Source organism: Mandrillus leucophaeus, unplaced genomic scaffold (genome assembly GCF_000951045.1).
Source record: "Mandrillus leucophaeus isolate KB7577 unplaced genomic scaffold, Mleu.le_1.0 Scaffold256, whole genome shotgun sequence".
In the NCBI taxonomy this organism is placed as follows: Eukaryota; Metazoa; Chordata; class Mammalia; order Primates; family Cercopithecidae; genus Mandrillus; species Mandrillus leucophaeus.
The window spans coordinates 2,237,614-2,257,898 of record NW_012102654.1 but is presented as its reverse complement, the minus strand read 5'-3'; the positions used below and the strand labels follow the sequence as shown (position 1 = coordinate 2,257,898).

The 20,285-nt window shown below is 36.4% G+C and overlaps 1 protein-coding gene across 1 annotated transcript in view; it reads left to right on the top strand.

The window, feature by feature from the left end:
- PBK (PDZ binding kinase) overlaps positions 1-19,769 on the top strand; it is a 30,438-nt gene extending 10,669 nt beyond the window's left edge. Inside the window, exons 2-8 of the mRNA XM_011983883.1 lie at positions 2,453-2,530; positions 7,408-7,501; positions 12,078-12,220; positions 12,789-12,958; positions 14,548-14,677; positions 18,181-18,393; positions 18,900-19,769. Of these exons, the coding sequence (XP_011839273.1) occupies positions 2,473-2,530; positions 7,408-7,501; positions 12,078-12,220; positions 12,789-12,958; positions 14,548-14,677; positions 18,181-18,393; positions 18,900-19,096 (1,005 nt within the window). The 5' untranslated portion in view covers positions 2,453-2,472 and the 3' untranslated portion in view covers positions 19,097-19,769. The remainder of the gene's footprint in view (positions 1-2,452; positions 2,531-7,407; positions 7,502-12,077; positions 12,221-12,788; positions 12,959-14,547; positions 14,678-18,180; positions 18,394-18,899) is intronic.
- Positions 19,770-20,285: the final 516 nt, after the last annotated feature.

Sequence of the window (20,285 nt, the reverse complement as noted above, 5' to 3'; positions counted from 1 at the left end):
AAAAAAAAAAAAAAAAAGTCTTAGAAGATCTTTGAGGTGCCACATCACAGCGTCCTGTGGGGAAAGATAACACAGATGGAAGAAGGGGAGTCAGAATGACATGGGGAAATTATTTCCGAAGTAGAAATACCTCCTGCAACCACTCTGCTAAATAGTTTATCCTTCCCCAAAGTTCTGAAACTGGTTTCAGAAATTCTGCTGTCCTGCCTTCAAGTTAAATGCATCACTTCATAAAATTATTATATTCTTGACAAATACATGTAAAGGGGCTCTTCAGTGTTCTCAGTACAGGTAAATCTAAAGACAATAGTGATTGTAGCTACATTTTAAACAAGATGAACAAACTTGTCATTAATAGACAGTTAAAGCTAGGCCTTTGAGATGATTTTCTTCCCCTTACTACACAGTTTTTAAAGATGCTATTATTAAGGGCTCCATAAAAAATTTAAGCAAATCCCCCTTCTTCCCAACTTTTTATATAGATAAATGAGCTTATAGACATGTAGGAACAGTTTTGCTTTATAATAAATAAATCTAATAGGAAACCTGATTTTTTAAAAAGAAATATAATTTTTAAAATAAAAAAATTCTTAAATATGTTACAGAAGGAAGAAACACATTGAGTTGCTTTGTTTATATATGTGGTATGTACATTTTCTTTTCTTTCGTTCTTTTTTTTTTTTTTTTTTTTAGATGGAATCTCACTCTGTTGCCCAGGCTGGAGTGCTGTGGCGTGATCTTGGCAAACTGCAACCTCCACCTTCCAGGTTCAAGCGATTCTCCTGCCTCAGCCTCCCAAGTAGCTGGGATGACAGGTACAGGCCACCATGCCCGGCTAATTTTTTTGTATTTTTAGTAGAGACGAGGTTTCGCCATGTTGGCTAGGCTGGTTTCGAACTCCTGACCTCAACTGATCCGCCTGCCTTGGCCTCCCAAAGTGCTGGGATTACAGGTGTGAGCCACTATACTCGGCCTCATTTTATTTTCATAGACAATTTTTATAACCATTTATTGAGATAATTGATGTATCATAAAAATGCATCTTTTGAAAGTGTAAAATTCAGTAGTTTCTAGTATACTCAGAGATTAATATATCAAACCATTATCTGGTTTTAGAACCTTTTCATCACCCCAGAAAGAATCCCCATACCCACTGGCAGTCATTCCACATTCTTTGTCTCCCCGCCCCTAGCAACTATTCAGCTATTTTTTGTCTCCATGATTTGCCTGTTCTGGACATTTCCTAAAAATGGGATCATTGGATGGGCACGGTGGCTTATGCCTGTAATCCCAGCACTTTGGGAGGCCCAGGTGGGTGGATCACAAGGTCAGGAGTTCAAGACCAGCCTGGCCAATATGGTGAAACTCCATCTCTACCAAAAATATAAAAATTAGCCAGGCGTGGTGGTGGGTGCCGGTAGTCCCAGATACTTAGGAGGCTGAGGCAGGAGAATCGCTTGAACTGGGAGGCAGAGGTTGCAGCGAGTCTAGATCACGCCACTCCACTACAGTCTGGGTGACAGAGCCAGACTCGATCTCAAGAAAAAAAAAAATGGTATCATCATATATGTAGCCTTTATGTGTCTGGCTTCTTTAGTATAATGTTTTCAAGGTTCATTCTTGTATATATTGGCACTTTATTCCTTTTTATGACTGAATATTCCATTGTATAGCTATGTCACATATTTTGTTTATCCATTCATCATCTGATGGAGAGTTCTGTTGTTTCTGCCTTTTGACTGTTATGAAAAATGCTGCTTGCACAGTTTCCTTAAAGGATATAAGAGACCTGTTAACAACTACTCCTGGGAAGTGTGAGAGGGAGACATACTGATTACCTTGTTGTACTAGGTGATTTTTTTTTTTTTTTTTTAGCTAAGTGCATATATTACTTTATAATTAAAAATACCCAATCACTAATATTATGACAGGGGTAAGTAATTATACTTTTTGGTTTTAGTTTCCTCATTTTAAGTAAAATTCGACGAAATGTTTGTTGAGGTCTTTTTTAGTTCTCAAATTTTGTTTGTGATAAAATGAGTGATAATGTTATAGGCATTTTTTTGTTTGTTTGTGGTTTTTTTTTTTTGGCGAGACAGAGTTTCACTCTTATTGCCCAGGCTGGAATGCAATGGCACGAACTCGGCTCACCGCAACCCCTGCCTCCCGGGTTCAAGCGATTCTCTCCTGCCTCAGCCTCCCGAGCAGCTGGGATTACAGGCATGCGCCACCACGCCTGGCTGATTTTGTATTTTTAGTAGAGACAGGGTTTCTCCATATTGGTCAGGCTGGTCTCGAACTCCCAACCTCAGATGATCCACTCACCTCAGCCTCCCAAAGTGCCGGGATTACAGGCATGAGCCACTGTGCCCAGCTATAGGCATTTTTCTTCATGAATGAGAGTTGTATTCTTTGTATCTGCTGTGTAACTTGCAATTTGTTTTCATCATAGGACTGAGAGTGGTTGTCACAATGGAAGGGATCAGTAATTTCAAGACACCATGCAAATTATCAGAAAAAAAGAAATCTGGTAAGATAGCAGATGTAAGACTTTTTTTTTTTTTTTACTATTACTATTGTTGTTTCTCTTAGAAATGTCCTAGTAATATTTAGTTTGATTCTTTATTATCGGTCACTTAGAAACTTTAGCGTAAATCCTCTTTATGATGTTAATATTAACAAATAAGATATTTTATAGGTCAGGGTTTGATCATATCTGGACTAATTTTATTGACAATCTAACAGGTTTGGAGGCTCTCCCTGCTCAATAATCAACTTAGCTTGACCCATTAAAGAACTGCTTTACCTTTCTCCCTCTCATCCATACATCACTCTTATGAGGGAAAGATATTTTCCAAGGCAACTCAATGGACAAAGGACAATCTTTTCAACAAACACCTGGATATCCATGTGCAAAAAATAAGCCTTGACCCTTAACTCCCATTATATAAAAAATAGCTAAAATTAAATTTCTAGAAAATAACATGAGAAAATATTCTGTTGTCCATTTCTAGTGACAGATTTTTCATATTGACCTTGTATCCTGCAACCATCCTAAACTCACTTATTCCATTAGCTTTTTAATAGATTGCTTAGGATATTGTATATGGTTGGTCATTTGTGGATAAATAAAGACAGTTTTACTTTGTTCCCCAGTCTGTATGGCTTTGTTTCTTTTACTTTTTTTAATTGCACTGCCTTCAGTATGTTTTTGAATAGAAACGTTAGTGGATAATACTTGCCTTGTTCCCAGTGTATTATGTTAGATGTAGGTTTTTCACAAATGCCCTTTATTAGTTTGAGGAAGTTTTCTTCTATTTCTAGTTATTATCGTGAGTGGGTATTGAACTTTGTAGAGCACTTTTTCTGAATCTATTACATTTCCTTTTAAAATCTCTTAATGTGGTAAATTATGTTAATTTTCAAGTGTTAAACTGACCATTCCTTGTGTAAAGCCAGTTTGGTTATGATATATTTTATGTATTGCTTGATTTGCTCATATTGTCTATATTCATGAGGGATATTGGACTGCAGTTGTCTTTTTGGGATATCTGTCTAGTTTTAGTATTAGGTTATTCTGTATTCATAAGGTAAGGTGAGAAATGTTTCTTTTTTTTAATAGAAGTATATTTTTGTTTAACTTTATGTGGAATTGTTATTATTCCTCCTTAAACTGGTGGAATTCACTAGTAAAGCTATCTGGGCCTGGAGTTTTCTTAGTAGGAAGATTTTAACTGTGATTTCACAGTTAATAGATATAGGGCTATTCAAGTGATCTCTTATTTTCTTTGTGAATTTTGTTAGTGTTTTTCAAGGAATTTGTCCATCACTTCTAAACTGTCAAATGTACTGCTGTAAATTTATTCTTGATATACTCTTATTAACCTTCTAGTGTCCTTTTTTATATCTGGTACTAGTATTTTATATTTTCTTAATTTTTTTCCTTAATCAGTATGACTTGAGGTTTATATATCTTGGTGAATGTTGCATGCACTTGAAAAGGGCATTTTTTTCTACTCTTGTTGGGCACGGTGTTCTACAAATGTCAATAGGTCAAGCTGATTGACCTGTCTGTGTTATTTTCTTCAGGTCTTCTATATCCCTACTGATATTCTGTGTACTTTTTATATTAATTACGAGAGAAGAGAGTTGAAGTTTCCAAATACAATGTGGATTTGTCTGCTTCCCCCACCCTCAATTTCTATCAGTTGTTGCTTCATGTATTTTGAAGGTTTGTGCTTTGTTATTAGGTACATACACATTTAGGATGGTTATTTCTTTTCTTTTTTTTTTTTTTTCCGAGTTACCCTTTGTCGCCCATACTGGAGTGCAACAGTGCGATCTCGGCTCACTGCAACCTCTGCCTCCTGGGCTCAAGCGATTCTGGTGCCTTGGCCTCTGAAGTAGCTGGGATTATAGGTATGCACCACCATGGCTGGCTAATTTTTGTATTTTCAGTAGAGACAGGTTTTCGCCATGTTGGGCAGGCTGGTCTCAAACTCCTGGTCCCAACTGATCCACCCGCCTTGGCCTCCCTTTCAAGTGCATGCAACGTTCACCAAGATACATAAACCATAAGTCAAATCCCAAAGTGTTGGGATTACCTTGTCTGGCCTAGGATGGTTATTTCTTTTTGATGAATTTATACCTTAACTATTATGAAATACCCTTCTTAATCCTCAGTGGTACTCTTTGTTCTGAAGTCCACTTTATGTGGTAGTAATGGAGCCACTCCAGATTTATTTTGTGTTTTAATGATGTTTTTCAACCCTTTACTCTTGCCCTATTTGTGTCTTTATATTTAAATTGAGTTTATTATAAATGGCATGTCTTGAGTTGTTTTTATCCATTCTGACAACTTTAATTTCCTTTAATTTGACTGTTTTGCCATTAGCTACATGTGGCTATTTAAATTTGGATACATATTAATTAGAATTAAATAAAATTACAAATTGAGTTCCTCAGTTGTATTAGCCACATTTTAAGTGCTCAGTAGCAACTGACTACCTTACTGGACAGCACAGATGTAGACATTTCCACATAGCAGCATGATGTATTGGACAGCTGTTTAGACCATTTATACTCAATGTAATTGTCTATTGTTGGATGTAAATCTGCTGTTTTGCTGTTGTTCCATAGCTCATTGATTTTTTAAAATCTTTTTCTCTCTTTGCTTCATTTTTTGATAGTTTTTGTTGCTCTGTCTTAAGATTTAGTTATTCTTTCTTCTGCTCTAAGATGATATAATTCTTATCCATTGTATTTTTCATTCCTAAGCTTCTATTTTGTCTTTTTCTTCCTTGTTATGCTCAGACTTTCCTTTATATCATTGAGCATATTTTTAATATTTGTCTTAAGGTTCTTATCTGCTAATTTTGCCATCCCTGTCTTTTTTTTTTTTTTTTTCTTGAGATAGAATCTTGCTCTGTCGCCCAGGCTGGAGTACAATGGTGCAATCTCAGCTCACTGCAACCTCCACTTCCTGGGTTCAAGTGATTCTCCTGCCTCAGCCTCCCGAGTAGCTGGGATTACAGGCATGTGCTACCACGCCTAGCTACTTTTTGTATTTTTAGTAGAGACAGGGTTTTACCATGTTGACCAGGCTGGTCTTGAACTCCTGGCCTCAAGTGATCCACCTGCCTTGGCCTCCCAAATTGCTGGGATTACAGGTGTGAGCCACCATGCTTGGCCTCCTGTTATCTTACGGTATGTTTCTATTGATTTTTTTTTTTTTTGAGACGGAATCTTACCCTGTGGCCCAGGCTAGAGTGCAATGGCACGATGTCGGCTCACTGCAACCACTGCCTCCCGGGTTCACGCATTCTCCTGCCTCAGCCTCCTGAGTAGCTGGGACTACATGTGCCCGCCACCACTCCCGGCTAATTTTTTGCATCTTTAGTAGAGACGGGGTTTCACCATGTTGGCCAGGCTAGTCTCAAACTCCTGACCTGGTGATCTGCCTGCCTCGGCCTCCCAAAGTGCTGGGATTACAGGCGTGAGCCACCATGCTGGGCCTCTATTGATTTCTTTTTCTCCTTGTATGGGTCATATTTTCTTGCTGCTTTCACGCCTGTTACTTTTTGATTGGGTGGTAGATATTCTGCATTGTCTAATACTGGATTTTGTTATTTCTTTAAAGAGGGTTTGATTTAGTTATGGTCTGAGGTTAAGTTACCTGCACATTAGCTCTTTCCTTTTGAGACTGGCTTTTAAGCTTTGTTATGAATGTTTATCTGGGGCTAAAATCTAGCTGTACTATCTAGTTGTGACCCTTCAGAGGACTTTACTATGTATTACAGGGTTACCATCCTCTGGCTCACGGTGACATGAAGTGTTCCCAGACCTGTATGATCTCTGGTAATTGTTGAGCCAATTGCTTTCCTCTGGTGCTTTCCCAGCTTTGGGGCATCTACATATTGTTATGTGCGGATAAGTACTTGGCCAAACACTCAAAGGGAGACTGTTTAGATCTTTGAAGTGCTCTCTTTGGAGCTCTCTTTAGTTCTCTGCTCCACAAATTCTAGCCACCTAGTCCTTCTTGACCTCTGATCTCTCTCTCAATGTGACAGGACTGCTGGATTATGTAACCTCTGTCCTGCAGTCTGGAAACTGCCTTCAAGCAGTAAGTTAGGGCAGTGATAGGGCTCACCTCATTTGTTTCTCTTCTCTCGGGGATCACAGCGCTGCTCTGCCTGTTGTCAAGTGTCTGAAAACAATTATATTTTGTCTAGTTTTCTAGTTCATGGCGAAGTGGTAACTCTAGGAACAGTTAATTGTCAGGGGTAGTTAATTATTTTTCATGAGTAGAAGCAGAACTCCATCTTTTCATCTTTTTTTTGAGACTGTGTCTTGCTCTGTCACCCAGGCTGGAATATAGTGGCATGAACACGGCTCACTGTACCCTTAACCTCCTGGGCACAAGCGCTTCTCCCAAGTAACTGAGACCACAGGTGTGTGCCATCATGCCTGGCTAATTTTAAAAAAAATTTTTTTTTGTAGAGATGGAGTCTCTTTATGTTGCCCAAGCTGGTCTCAAACTACTGGACTCAAGTGATCCTCCTACCCTGGACTCCAAAAGTGTTGAGAGTATAGGCATGAGCCACCACATCCAATCTCTTTGTCTTTTAACAATGTTTTAAAAATGTGAAAACAGTTCGTAGCTTGTAGACCATACAAAAACAGGGCATTTCCCAACCTCTGCTTCAGAGTTACTGTAGGATGAAACTCTAAAAGTAGACTTGGTCAAAGGGTACCCATTTAAAATTAGGATATATGTTGTCAAATTGCTCTCCAAAAAGACTGTGCCAATTAATACTCTTGGCAGTAGCATATTGAGAATGTTAAGAGGTTTTGTTATTTTATTTTTTATTTTTTATTAATTTTATTTTTTATTTCTCTGACATTTAGTATTAAATTCAACTCCAACTATAAATATCCCTGCCTCTCCGTTTATGCAGAAGCTTGGCTTTGGTACTGGGGTAAATGTTTACCTTATGAAAAGGTAAGTATAAGATTTCAGATTAACCTTTTTACATGTAACTATAATTCTACTGTACTTGGAGACAAAAAAGTAGTATGAAAATTTCAGTATTTAGATTCAGTGTCTGTTCCTGATCCTGGCTGACGGCTGTATTCCAGTCCCTAGACCCTTTCATAACTTTGCCAGTAGCTCTGCCTCTGCTTTTCTCCTAGCTTCCTCCTGATGCGTTATTAAAGGGGAAGTCATTTACTTTTTAATTTTTCATTGGCTTCCATAAGAAGAGGAAGTGGCAGGGGAAAGGGTACCTTTGTGGTAAACCAGATTCTTCATGACAAAACCTCAAAGAGGAAGCCAGTGTTGGGTGATGTCAGTAACTGCTGTCTCTTCTGTAGCGTTGCCCTCCTAAGATATTCTCTTCTAAAAGAAGTAAAAGGTTTATAGCATTGTTATTAAGAAGGGTAAATACATGATTTTAAAGTACGAATATTGAGTTAAAAGAAAAATGAAATAATTGAACAAGTGTGGTGCCAATATAGCTGTCAATAAAGTGTTTTTTTAAATTACTTTTTTTTTATTCATATATTTTTTTGAAACAGAGTCTCTGTTGCCCAGGCTGGAGTGCAGTGGCACGACCTCCCAGGTTCAAGTGATTCTCCTGCCTCAGCCTCCTGAATAGCTGGGATTACAGGTGTGCACTATCACACCTAGCTAATTTTTGTATTTTTAGTAGAGATGGGGTTTTGCCATGTTGGACAGGCTGGTCTCGAACACCTGGCCTCAAGCGATCTGCCCACCTTGGCCTCCCAAAATGCTGGGATTACAGGTGTGAGCCACCATGCCCAGCCCAAAATTACTTCTTTTAATCATTACACTGTACCTAGTTTCATGTTTATTAAGTGGCAAAAAACTAAGTTAATATATATTCCTTACTTAATGCATTCTTGGAATCAGTCTGACTAGTCCAACCCTCCGTATCTTAGCTTCATCCAGGTTTACATTGTTTCCAGATAGAAATGCTTTCTTTAATAAGAGGCTAATTAAGACTAATTTAGTAATTATATACAATGGGTATTCCTGAAGCATTTTTGCAGTTTAAACACTTTTTTTGTATGTGTGGTATTAATTTGTTTTCTAATTTGTTTTTTAGTGTTAACTCCTATTTTGAAAGAAATAAATTCTCATAGATTTATGGCTAGTTTCATTTTTTTCCCCTTTTTAAAAAAACTTTTTAAATGTAAAGTGTTTTTAACAAAGTTACACTGTATGTGGTTTAGTCAAAAAGCTTCAAATAGCTGATCTTTAAGAACAGCAGTGCCTGCCTGACCCTACCACTCCTCATGATTCAGCCCTGTCAACCTGGGATGTCTTTTATCCATAACCTGCAAATTTCCTGTGCTTCTCTGCTGAATTAGATCCTGTGTTTTTCTCTATCTTGTGTCTTACTGTTTCTTGATTTACATCCTGTTTTCATTTAGGACATCTTGTAGCTCCCCATGAATTAGTGCACAGAAGATATACTTTTTGAGAATTTGCATTTCCAAAAATTTTTTCATTTTACTCATACTCAAATGGCCCTTTTTGGTTTTCTGGGTTACAATTTTCATTTGAAAACAATTTCCCTCCAGAATTTTGAGAATATCAGTCACTGACAGTTTTTTTTAGCTTACATTGTTGTTGTTGACAATTATGAAGCCTTTTTGACTGCTGATTCTTCATATGTAATCCGTTTTATGTTATCTGTCCCTCCCACTGTCCTGGATCCTGGTATGATCTTCTGTGTGTTGCTAGCATTTTGAAAGTTCACAATGACATTAGTGGATATGGGGCTCTTGGAATCTGAATAGTTCCTGTTCTTCAATTTTTGAGACATTATTTTAAAAATTACTTTGTCGATGATTTTCACCCTGTTTTTCTCTGTTCTCCATCTGGAATCCTATCATTTGAATTTTGAACTTACTGATTTCTTCATCTACCTCTTGGTTTTCTTATTTGCTATCTTCTCGGTTTTCTGAGATTTCCCCAGCTTTATCTTTCAACACTTCTACTGAGTTTTTATCTTGTTTTAAATTAATTGTCCTTTTTAGAAAAAAAGCATGTTTAGTCTTTTGGAGTGCTAGAAATGTTCAGTATCTAGGTGTTGATAACACAGGTATATGCACATGTAAAAATTCACTGAGCACTTAGTATGCATATGGTGATTAATTATTACCCTGCTTCTGTATTACAGGTTCTCAACTGACAGTAAACCTCAGGCTGAAGACTTGTTTTATACCTTCCAAAGCTAGTTTACCATCTTTAGAAGCTGGGGATTGGGGGATGGGCAGCTAGTGCAGAATTAAGGAGGGTATCTAGGAGTCTACCGGTTTTTTACCATTATTATTTAGAGACAGGGTCTCATTTTGTTGCCCAGGCTGGAGTACAGTGGTGCCATTATAGCTCACTGCAGCCTCAAACTCCTTGGTTTGAGCAATTCTCCTTCCTCAGCCTCCCAAGTAGCTGGACTACAGGTGTGGGCCGCCACATGTGGCTTTTAAAAGTTTTTTGTAGAGAAGGGGTCTCACCGTATTGCCTATGCTGGTCTCAAACTCGTGGTCTCAAGTCATCCTCCTGACTTGGCCTCCCAAAGTGTTGTGATTACAGTTGTGTGCTACCCCTTCCAGCCCTACTTGCTTTTTAAATAACTTGCAAGCAGTTAATTGGGGCTAAGCCAGTTACTTTCATCTGCTTTCCAGCTTCTGAAATTTTGTTGCTGTTGTCTCCTCTGCTGTTATTTCCATTCTTGCTGGCTAGTATGTCTTAAAATATCCATTTGCTATTATTTTAGTGGGTTTGGAAAGGATAAAAACAATGTGTATGTTTAAGCTACAATTTTAACCCAGAAGTCTATATTTTTTTGTTAAATCAAGTTTGCATTCCTTGGTTAAATCCAACATAGTTTTGATGTAGTAGTATTTTTAAATCAACTGATGGATTCAGTTTGCTAATATTAAAGTTTGTTTCAATTTTTATGTCTAAGTGAGGTTGGCTTGTGGTTTTCCTTTTTCTACTGTCCCTTTTTATTTTTTGAAATTGAAGTTATATGAGACTCATAGTCCCTTTTCTGTTCCCTGTGGAAACAGTTTGTATAAGACTGAATGGTAAATTCTTTGAAAGCTTAGTAAACTCACCTGTAAAATCATCTATACTTTGTATTTCTAGTAGGAACATTTTAAACTGGTGATTAAATTTATTCATCAGTTTTCTTAGATTTCTCTAAGTCTTTGTCCATTTTGTCTTAAATGATTGCATAAAGCTTTTATTATTTACTTATATATTTTCTTTCTTGTATCTGTAGTTTCGTTTCCATTTTTATTTGTGATATTGTCTTTATTTTTTCTTGTGTAATCTCATCAGAAATTTGCCTTTTTTTCTATTAGTCTTTGTAATGAACCAGATTTTGCATGATCGAGTATTCAGATTTCATAAATCTATTCTTATTCTATAGATTAGAATATGTTATGGAAAAGGTGAAGATTGACTTGTTTACTAAATTCTAAACTTTCAAGAGCTAAACTTTCAACCCTTAAAACTTGAAAAATATATTTTTCATAATAAAATGATATGTGGATGCTCATCATTATCCTCAAATGCTGCTGTTATCTAAAACTGGAGATTTAAGAATAGTTTAGATCAACTTACGGATGATAGATGTGCATGAATTAAGAAATCTTGTGATCCTTTTAGTATAGGTTTTTTGATTAAACAAAAAAGGTTCTGCAGTCATAGAGCTATGCCTGTGAGAGTGCAAAGCTAAACAGATCTTTGGTTCAATCTCTTGTTTTGTGTTCTTACCATTAAACTTTCTGTCTTAAACTTCTGAGGCTCTTTCACTAGGTTTTGTGCTGTTATGCTGCATATACTTAAGTATTTTGTGATTTGCTGTACTCATAAATATCTACCACCTCAGGTAAATCTTTCCCTGACTTTATTTTACCTGTTTATTGAGGCCTTAAAACATTTATACCTTAGATATTTCTAAAATGGCTGAATCTTCCTAGAAAATAGAAAGTTTAAATTTTTCTCATTTGTATGTTCATCATTATCTCCTTAAGCACATATCTTTGAATATGTGGAAAAGGTATAAGGTGAATTGGTCAGTGTGTAGTGAAGCAAGAACAGCATGCTGTTCTTTGGATGATGATATATGGGCAAAATGTTCTTGATTATCTCTTCTTTAAATTTCCTAATTTTTTTTCTTTAGCATCCTACAACTCATCTCTGATACATACAATATTTAATAAGTAGTAGTCCGACATGCTCAAGTGGAAAAATTGGAAAGTAACAATTTTCAGGTTTAAAGTTTGTAACATTCCATCTTTACCCTTCAAGTTCTTTTTATCCTCTCCCTTCCACTGTATAGATAGTAAGACTTGTCTATTAGATCTTATCTCCCAATTGAAATGGAAATGTAGCAGAGGTGTTCATAGTCCAAAACATCTTAAATACTGTTTTTTAAAACTAATTTCTTTCAAGTTTTTTCCCAAAAATTTGGAAGTCATTTTAAAAAGTATTGTGGTTGCATTGTTTTCTATCCTTTTTAAATGAATTTTTTTCTTAGATCTCCAAGAGGTTTGTCTCATTCTCCTTGGGCTGTAAAAAAGATTAATCCTATATGTAATGATCATTATCGAAGTGTGTATCAAAAGAGACTAATGGATGAAGCTAAGATTTTGAAAAGCCTTCATCATCCAAACATTGTTGGTAAGTTTAAATTTGGCAGTAGTGTCTGGTATATTATTTTGTTTATTCAGAAAAAGGTTATATGCTCTCTTAACTGGTCTCACTGATAGAAATGAAGAGGAAGGGGCTGGATGTTTAATGGGAATCAAATTAATGTGATTGGTCTAAAATAAAAATTTGCATATAATATTTTTTGATGCCTAAGTATATATTTAAACTTCATGGGAATAGATAAAATTGTGTTGCTAGTTCTATGAAGATTTTAGGAATATAAAATGATCGTCATTTAGATAATTTAAATCCATTTAGGTAATTTCTTGGATTTTGTTTTTCATTTTTAATACAAGTAGGGCTGGCGAAACCATTATATTTAGGGAAGCAAAGGAAAGTAAAAGTATTTTAATTTGTGTTACTACTGGCAAACACTGAAGGCGTTTTAAATGAGATCTACTGAATTAGTCTTGTATATAGTAGCTGTTTAATTGTATATTTGTGCTAGTCCAGATCCATGTTTTCAATCACATTACTATAAAGGACTTAAATATTATTGTTCTCTATATTAGTGAAGAAATGTCATGTTTTCTTTAAGGTTATCGTGCTTTTACTGAAGCCAGTGATGGCAGTCTGTGTCTTGCTATGGAATATGGAGGTGAAAAGTCTCTAAATGACTTAATAGAAGAACGATATAAAGCCAGCCGAGATCCTTTTCCAGCAGCCATAATTTTAAAAGTTGCTTTGAATATGGCAAGAGGGTTAAAGGTAACTATGCCATTATATTTTAAATGACTTCTGTTTTTGTTCATATTTTAAATGAACAAATAATCACTTTGCAGGACATCTTTGAATGTGGATGGATATTGTTACTTGTCAGTTCCAAAAAGGGGTCAGTACAAAATAGAGGCTTACATTTCTGCTTCCGAATTACATTCATGTGTAGCTTAATATGTTCTGAGAAATGTGTCATTTGGCAGTTTCATCACTGTGTGTGTGGACATCATAGAATATACTTACATATACCTAGATGGTAGAGCCAGTTACACACCTGAGCTATGTGGTATATATAGCCCAGTTCTCCTAGGCCGCAAACCTGTATTGAATGATACTCTACTGAATACTGTAGGCAACTGTAACACAGTGGTAAGTACTGTGTGACTAAACATATCAAAACATAGAAAAGGTAAAATCAAAATAAGATATTGTAATCTTGTGGGACCACTGTTGTATATGTTGTCCATCATCAACCAAAACATCCTTATATGTACATGTGGCCCTAGTCATTCATTGTCCCACATGGTCTCAACAATTTATGTATGCTTCACTGAAGATTCCAAAATTATTTCTAAAAATTACTAGACTAGCCTCAAAATTGTGATATCTTTTGAAATCTGCAGTTGTATCTTCTGATACAACTTACCAAGTTAACTAATTAATAAGTAAACTTATAAGTATATATACATACTTATAGTTAACTTGGCTGGGTGTGGTGGCTCACACCTGTAATCCCAGCACTTTGGGAGGCCAAGTCGGGCAGATCACGAGGGCAGGAATTCGAGACCAGCCTGGCCAACACAGTGAAACCCCATCTGTACTAAAAATACAAAAACGAGCCGGGCATGGTGGCGGGCGCCTGTAATCCTAGCTACTCTGGAGGCTGAGGTAGGAGAATCACTTGAACTTGGGAGGCAGATGTTGCAGTGAGCCGAGATCATGTCACTGCACTCCAGCCTAGGCAACAAGAGCAAGACTCTGTCGTCTTGGAAAAAAAGTTAACTTATAATTATTTATTTTATAAGTAAAAAAGGTTAGTGGGAGTATCTATTTCTAAAGAAACTTTCAGACTTCTGGTCAGTACGGCAGACTGAGATAACACGGTATGTTCCCTTCTCTTGTTTCAAATAATCTGAAATGCTGGGCCGGGCACAGTGGCTCACACCTGTAATCCCAGCCCTTTGGGAGACTGAGGCGGGTGGATTACTTTTAGCCAGGAGTTCGAGACAGACCAGCCTGGTCAACATGGTGAAACCTTGTCTTTAATAAAATACAAAAATTAGCTGGGCTTGGTGGCACCCACCTGTAGTCCCAGCTACTTGGGAGGCCGAGGCAGGAAAATCGCTTGAACCTGGGAGGCGGAGGTTGCAGTGAACCAAGATCGTGCCACTGCACTCCAGCCTGGGCAACAGAGTGAGACTCCGTCTCAAAAAAAAAAAAAAAAAAAAAAGGTTGAAATGCTGGACAAATGTAAGCCTAGAGTTTAGGAAGGGAGCTCAAGTAGTTATATTTGGAGGTTATCACATTTTTTTATTAGTTTGTGTTTCTGCTCATATGTGTTAAATATTTTACTATTTTAGTATCTGCACCAAGAAAAGAAATTGCTTCATGGAGACATAAAGTCTTCAAATGTTGTAATTAAAGGAGATTTTGAAACAATTAAAATCTGTGATGTAGGAGTCTCTCTACCACTGGATGAAAATATGACTGGTAAGTTGTACTCAAGTTTTAAAATTTTGTTTTTAATACAGTGTTTACATTTTTAAATATGTAAGTCCACATGGATCAAAAATCAAAAACTATTTTTAAAAAGTATATGGTAAAAAGTCCCCTTTTTTCTCTCTCCCAGTCAGCCTGCAGTCTTCTCCCTTGCCACATGTACAGTATAAATTACTGTATTAGTAGTCGTAGTAGTAGTAGTATATATTTTAACTAGAGTTATCTTTGGGAAAGATTTGTAACTGGATTGGGATCTTTAAGCAGGAAAGCATCTGGGATCTTTAAGCAGGAAAGTAAAATTTAGTAAGGTTGTGTAAAGCAGTTTATTTAGCATCAATAAAGTGACAAGATTTAGGAAACTGGTAGAAGAAACTGGAATGAAGCAGAAAAGAGGCATGCTAATGAAGGCTGGTCTTTGGCTCTTTGCCCTTTCTTCTCTATTGTATATACTACTGATCACTGGCTTTGCAGGGAATTTAAGATATGTTCTTGGTGAGAAACAAGAGCCAGCCTCAAGAGAAAGCCTCTGCTTGCAACATATTATTTAGTAAATAATACTTAAATGTGTCTCTTTATATGAACAGAAGTTAAACAAATGGTTAATAAATGCTGTTTAGAAGATATAACTACTTAGATATCAGAGCATAACTCTGATATCAAAACCTGACACATTGTGGGACATCCCATTGATCCTGATGTGATTATTATGAACTGCATGCTGGTATCAAAATATCTCATTAACACATAAACATATACATCTGCTATGTACCCAGAAACAAACTGACATTAAAAAAAAATTCATAGTCCAATATCCTTCACAAACATAGATATCAAAATCCTTAACAAAATATTAGTAAATTCAGTCTAATACTAAAGACACTACATCTTGACCAACTAGGACTTATTCCAGGAAGGAAAAGTTGTAACATTCAAGAATGAATGTCCTCACTGTGCTGTATGTTAGGTCATCAGAATACTCATCCTGCCTAATGGAAGCTTCGTGCCCTTTGTTAACAATACTGTATACTTGAGATTTGCTGAGAGTAGATCTTGAATATTCTTACACACAAAAAGGAAAATGGTAACTATATGAGGTGATAGATATGTTAATTAGCTTGATCGTGGCCGTCAGGTCACAGTGTTTACGTATATCAAATATCAAGTTGTATATCTTAAACATATAATTTTTGTTAATTATACCTCAAAGCTGGGAGGGGGGAGTCAATATAATTCACCATATTAACAGATTTTTTTATTATACTTTAAGTTCTAGGGTACATGTGCACAATGTGCAGGTTACATAAGTATACGTGTACCATGTTGGTTTGCTACACCCATTAACTTGTCATTTACATTAGGTATTTCTCCTAATGCTATCCCTCCCCCTGCCCTCCACCCCACGACAGGCCCTAGGGTGTGATGTTGCCTGCCCTGTGTCCAAGTGTTCTCATTGTTCAGTTCCCACCTATGAATGAGAACCTGCAGTGTTTGGTTTTCTGTCCTTCTGATAGTTTGCTGAGAATGATGGTTTCCAGCTGCATCCATGTCCCTGCAAAGGACATGAACTCATCCTTTTTTATGGCTGTATAGTATTCCATGGTGTATATGTGCCACATTTTCTTAATCCAGTCTATCATTGATGGACATTTGGGTTAGTTCCAAGTCTTTGCTATTGTGAATAGTGCCACAATAAACAGCATGATTTATAATCCTTTGGGTATATACCCAGTAATGGGATTGCTGGGTCAAATGGTATTTCTAGTTCTAGATCCTTGAGGTATCGCCACACTGTCTTACACAATGGTTGAACTAGTTTACACTCCCACCAACAGTGTAAAAACCTTCCTATTTCTCCACATCCTCTCCAGCATCTGTTGTTTCCTGACTTTTTAATGATTGCCGTTCTAACTGGTGTGAGATGGTGTCTCATTGTCGTTTTGATTTGCATTTCTCTGATGGCCAGTGATGAGCATTTTTTCATGTGTCTGTTGGCTGCATACATGTCTTCTTTTGAGAAGTGTCTGTTCATATCCTTTGCCTTTTTGATGTTTTTTTTTCTTGTAAATTTGTTTCTTTGTAGATTCTGGATATTAGCCCTTTGTCAGATGCATAGATTGCAAAAACATTCTCCCATTCTGTAGGCTGCCTGTTCACTTTGATGGTAGTTTCTTTTGCTGTACAGAAGCTCTTTAATTAGATCCCATTTGCCTATTTTGGCTTTTGTTGCCATTGCTTTTGGTGTTTTAGTCATGAAGTCCTTGCCCATGCCTATGTCCTCAATGGTATTGCCTAGGTTTTCTTCTAGGGTTTTTATGGTTTTAGGTCTAACATTTAAGTCTTTAATCAAATATGAAAACTATGTATCGTCTCAATAGATGCAGAAAAAGTGTTTGCAAAACTCAACATCCATTTTTGATTTAAAAAAAGATTAACCTCTCAGCTTACTAGAAATAGAAGGGATCTTAGCTTGAGAAAGGCTGTCTACAAGAAAAACCTGCAGGTGTCATACTGAAGTACGGTACAAGGCCAGGATGCCTGCTCTTGCCAGTGTTATTTAACAGTCCTATAGCCCTAGCCACTAAAATAAGGCAAGAAAATGGGGAAGGCAAAATTGGAAAGGAAACAAAACTGTCCTTGTTTCCAGTTGATATGTTGTTTAGGTAGAAAATCTCAAGGAATCTATAAAACAGCTATAGTGAAGTTAGTGATTACATTTCTGTGTATTAGCAATAATAATTGAAAATGGAATTGTTTAAAATCTATTTACAAGTACCAAAACCCAAAATATTTCAGAATAAATCTAACCAAAAAAGTCTAAGTCTTCTGTAATGAATATTATAAAGTATCACTGAGAAAATTCAGTAAGATATAACTAAGTGGAGAAATATATGACTGTGGTTTGGAAGACTCAATACTATTAAGATATTAATGCTTACCAAATTGATCTAGAGAGTCAGTCCAATCCTAATGAGAATTCTAGCTAGCTTTTTCATTGAAATTGACAAGTTGACTAAAATTTAAATGGAAATGTGAGTGGACCTATTTTTCTTGGGCTTTAAAAAAGAGCCAGTGTGTGATTTCTCCCCTTCCCTTTTCCTTGACATAGCAATCATGGAAGCATAGAAATGGTACTTCTCTCAGCCTAATATTGTTCACAAACTGAAGAAATTCAGGTCTAGAAGTGATCTGCTCAAGGTCACGCAGCTTGCACATGTCTTTGAACCAACCCAAGCAAGGCAGTCTGGCTCCAGAGTCCGTAATCTCAACATCCACATTCTATATTCCTACTAATTTCTAAGAGAATTGCTGTTTCTCTACATACCTGCCAACTGACCAGCTTCTTGAATATTTACCAACCTGAAAGGTAGAAAGTAATCCTTATTGAGGTTGAGTGTATTTTCACATTTACTGGTTATACTGATTAACCTGTGAACTACTGGTTCAAATCATTTGCCCATTTTCCTTTGAGTTGCTCGCCTTTTTGTGATTTGTAGTGCCTGCCTTCATAACCATCTTGCTTGTTTCAGTGACTGACCCTGAGGCTTGTTACATTGGCACAGAGCCATGGAAACCCAAAGAAGCTTTGGAGGAGAATGGTGTTATTACTGACAAGGCAGACATATTTGCCTTTGGCCTTACTCTGTGGGAAATGATGACTTTATCGATTCCACACGTTAATCTTTCAAATGATGATGATGATGATGAAGGTATGAATACAATTTCTAACATAAATCCCAGTCTCTTCATTCACACTAAAGATTGGTTTATATAATTTTTATCTTTCTGTTAAAACTTAAAATAGCAAGTTATAAGATCTTTAGTTGTGTAATTTCTAAGATATGTATTAGTACTGATGACTGATTTGGTACCACCAAGGTTTAATCTCACAAAAATGAGACATAGATTGAGAATAGGGGGAAAAATTGAGGCTATCCAGAGAAGCAAAAAATTGCCTTAAAAACTCTCCTTACCTGAGAAAATGACTGGAAAGCTATCATAGGAAGGGTGGTAGTAGGGGTCGATAACCTATAAATCCAAGACTAAAGCCAATCTACTTGATAGCAGGACAATTAAAGACATTTCCATTCTGTCTATAGCAGAATGGAAAGCATACTGGACCATAAATTCTTGTTTCAGGAGAAGGGTGAACTATTAAACTTTTCCATGACATAAAGTGATTTTGTTTATTGTTTCAATCTCTAACTCCTTCAAGATAAAACTTTTGATGAAAGTGATTTTGATGATGAAGCATACTATGCAGCCTTGGGAACTAGGCCACCTATTAATATGGAAGAACTCAATGAATCATACCAGAAAGTAATTGAACTCTTTTCTGTATGCACTAATGAAGACCCTAAAGATCGTCCTTCTGCTGCACACATTGTTGGAGCTCTGGAAACAGATGTCTAGTGATCACCTCAGCTGAAGTGTGGCTTGCGTAAATAACTTATTCCAAAACATTTATATAGTTACTATCAGTAGTTGTTAGATTCTCTAAAATTGGCATATTTGAGGACCATAGTTTCTTGTTAACATGTGGATAACTATTTCCAATATGAAATATGCTTATGTTGGCTATAAGCACTTGGAATTGTACTGGGTTTTCTGTAAAGTATTAGAAACTAGCTACATAAGTACTTTGATACTGCTCATGGTAACTTAAAACACTAGCAGTAAAACGCTGTAAACTGTGTCTAACATTAATTTAACAACCATTACTTTTATTAATGATCTTGCTTATTCTCTATTTTAATGGATCTACTGAAATTAGCACTTTGTACAGTACAAAATAAAGTCTACATTTGTTTAAAACACTGACCCTTTTGCTGATGTGTTTATCAAATGATAACTGGAAGCTGAGGAGAACATGCCTCAAAAAGAATAGCTCCTTGGATACTTCAGACTCTGGTTACAGCTTATCTTGAGCTCTTGGATCTCCTCAGATCTTTTTTGCTTTAATTTATTAAATGTATTTTCCATACTGAGTTTAAAATTTATTAATTTATACCTTAAGCATTTCCCAGCTGCATAAAAGCAATAAAACTCAAATAGAATGATATAGAATAAAGGACACTGGGTACCATAAGGTGTCTCAACATTATTTTATACTTGATTTGAGTGTTGTCATTAAACTTGTTGAGTGAATAATGTGAGTAGGTTTCTTTCCCTCTCTTGGCCTTATTTTGCTAATCTGTAAAGTGTTTTGGATCAGTAGTTTCTGTAAGCCACAGTCCCCTGGGAATTCTCTAAATTACTGAATTGCCAATGTAGGTGGTATACCTAGATTTGGGTGTAGACAGAATTTTAAAAATTACCGACACGGGGGGTTCTTAGAAACATTAGGAACAACTGCACTCTGAACTTTAAAAATGCCTAGAAATCACTGAAGGCCTTTTGGTATAAGATTGTACCAAGCAATAGGACACAGATCATTAATTTGCATATATTCCATCAAAATATTAATGTGACAAACTGGAAGTTGTCTTAATCTGTAGAAAAACATATGTATAATTTTGCATCCTGATATTCAATAGGGTCTCTTATCCTCACTCTGACATGTGTCACTCTTCTTTGCCAAGCCAACAGAGCAGCTTCTCCA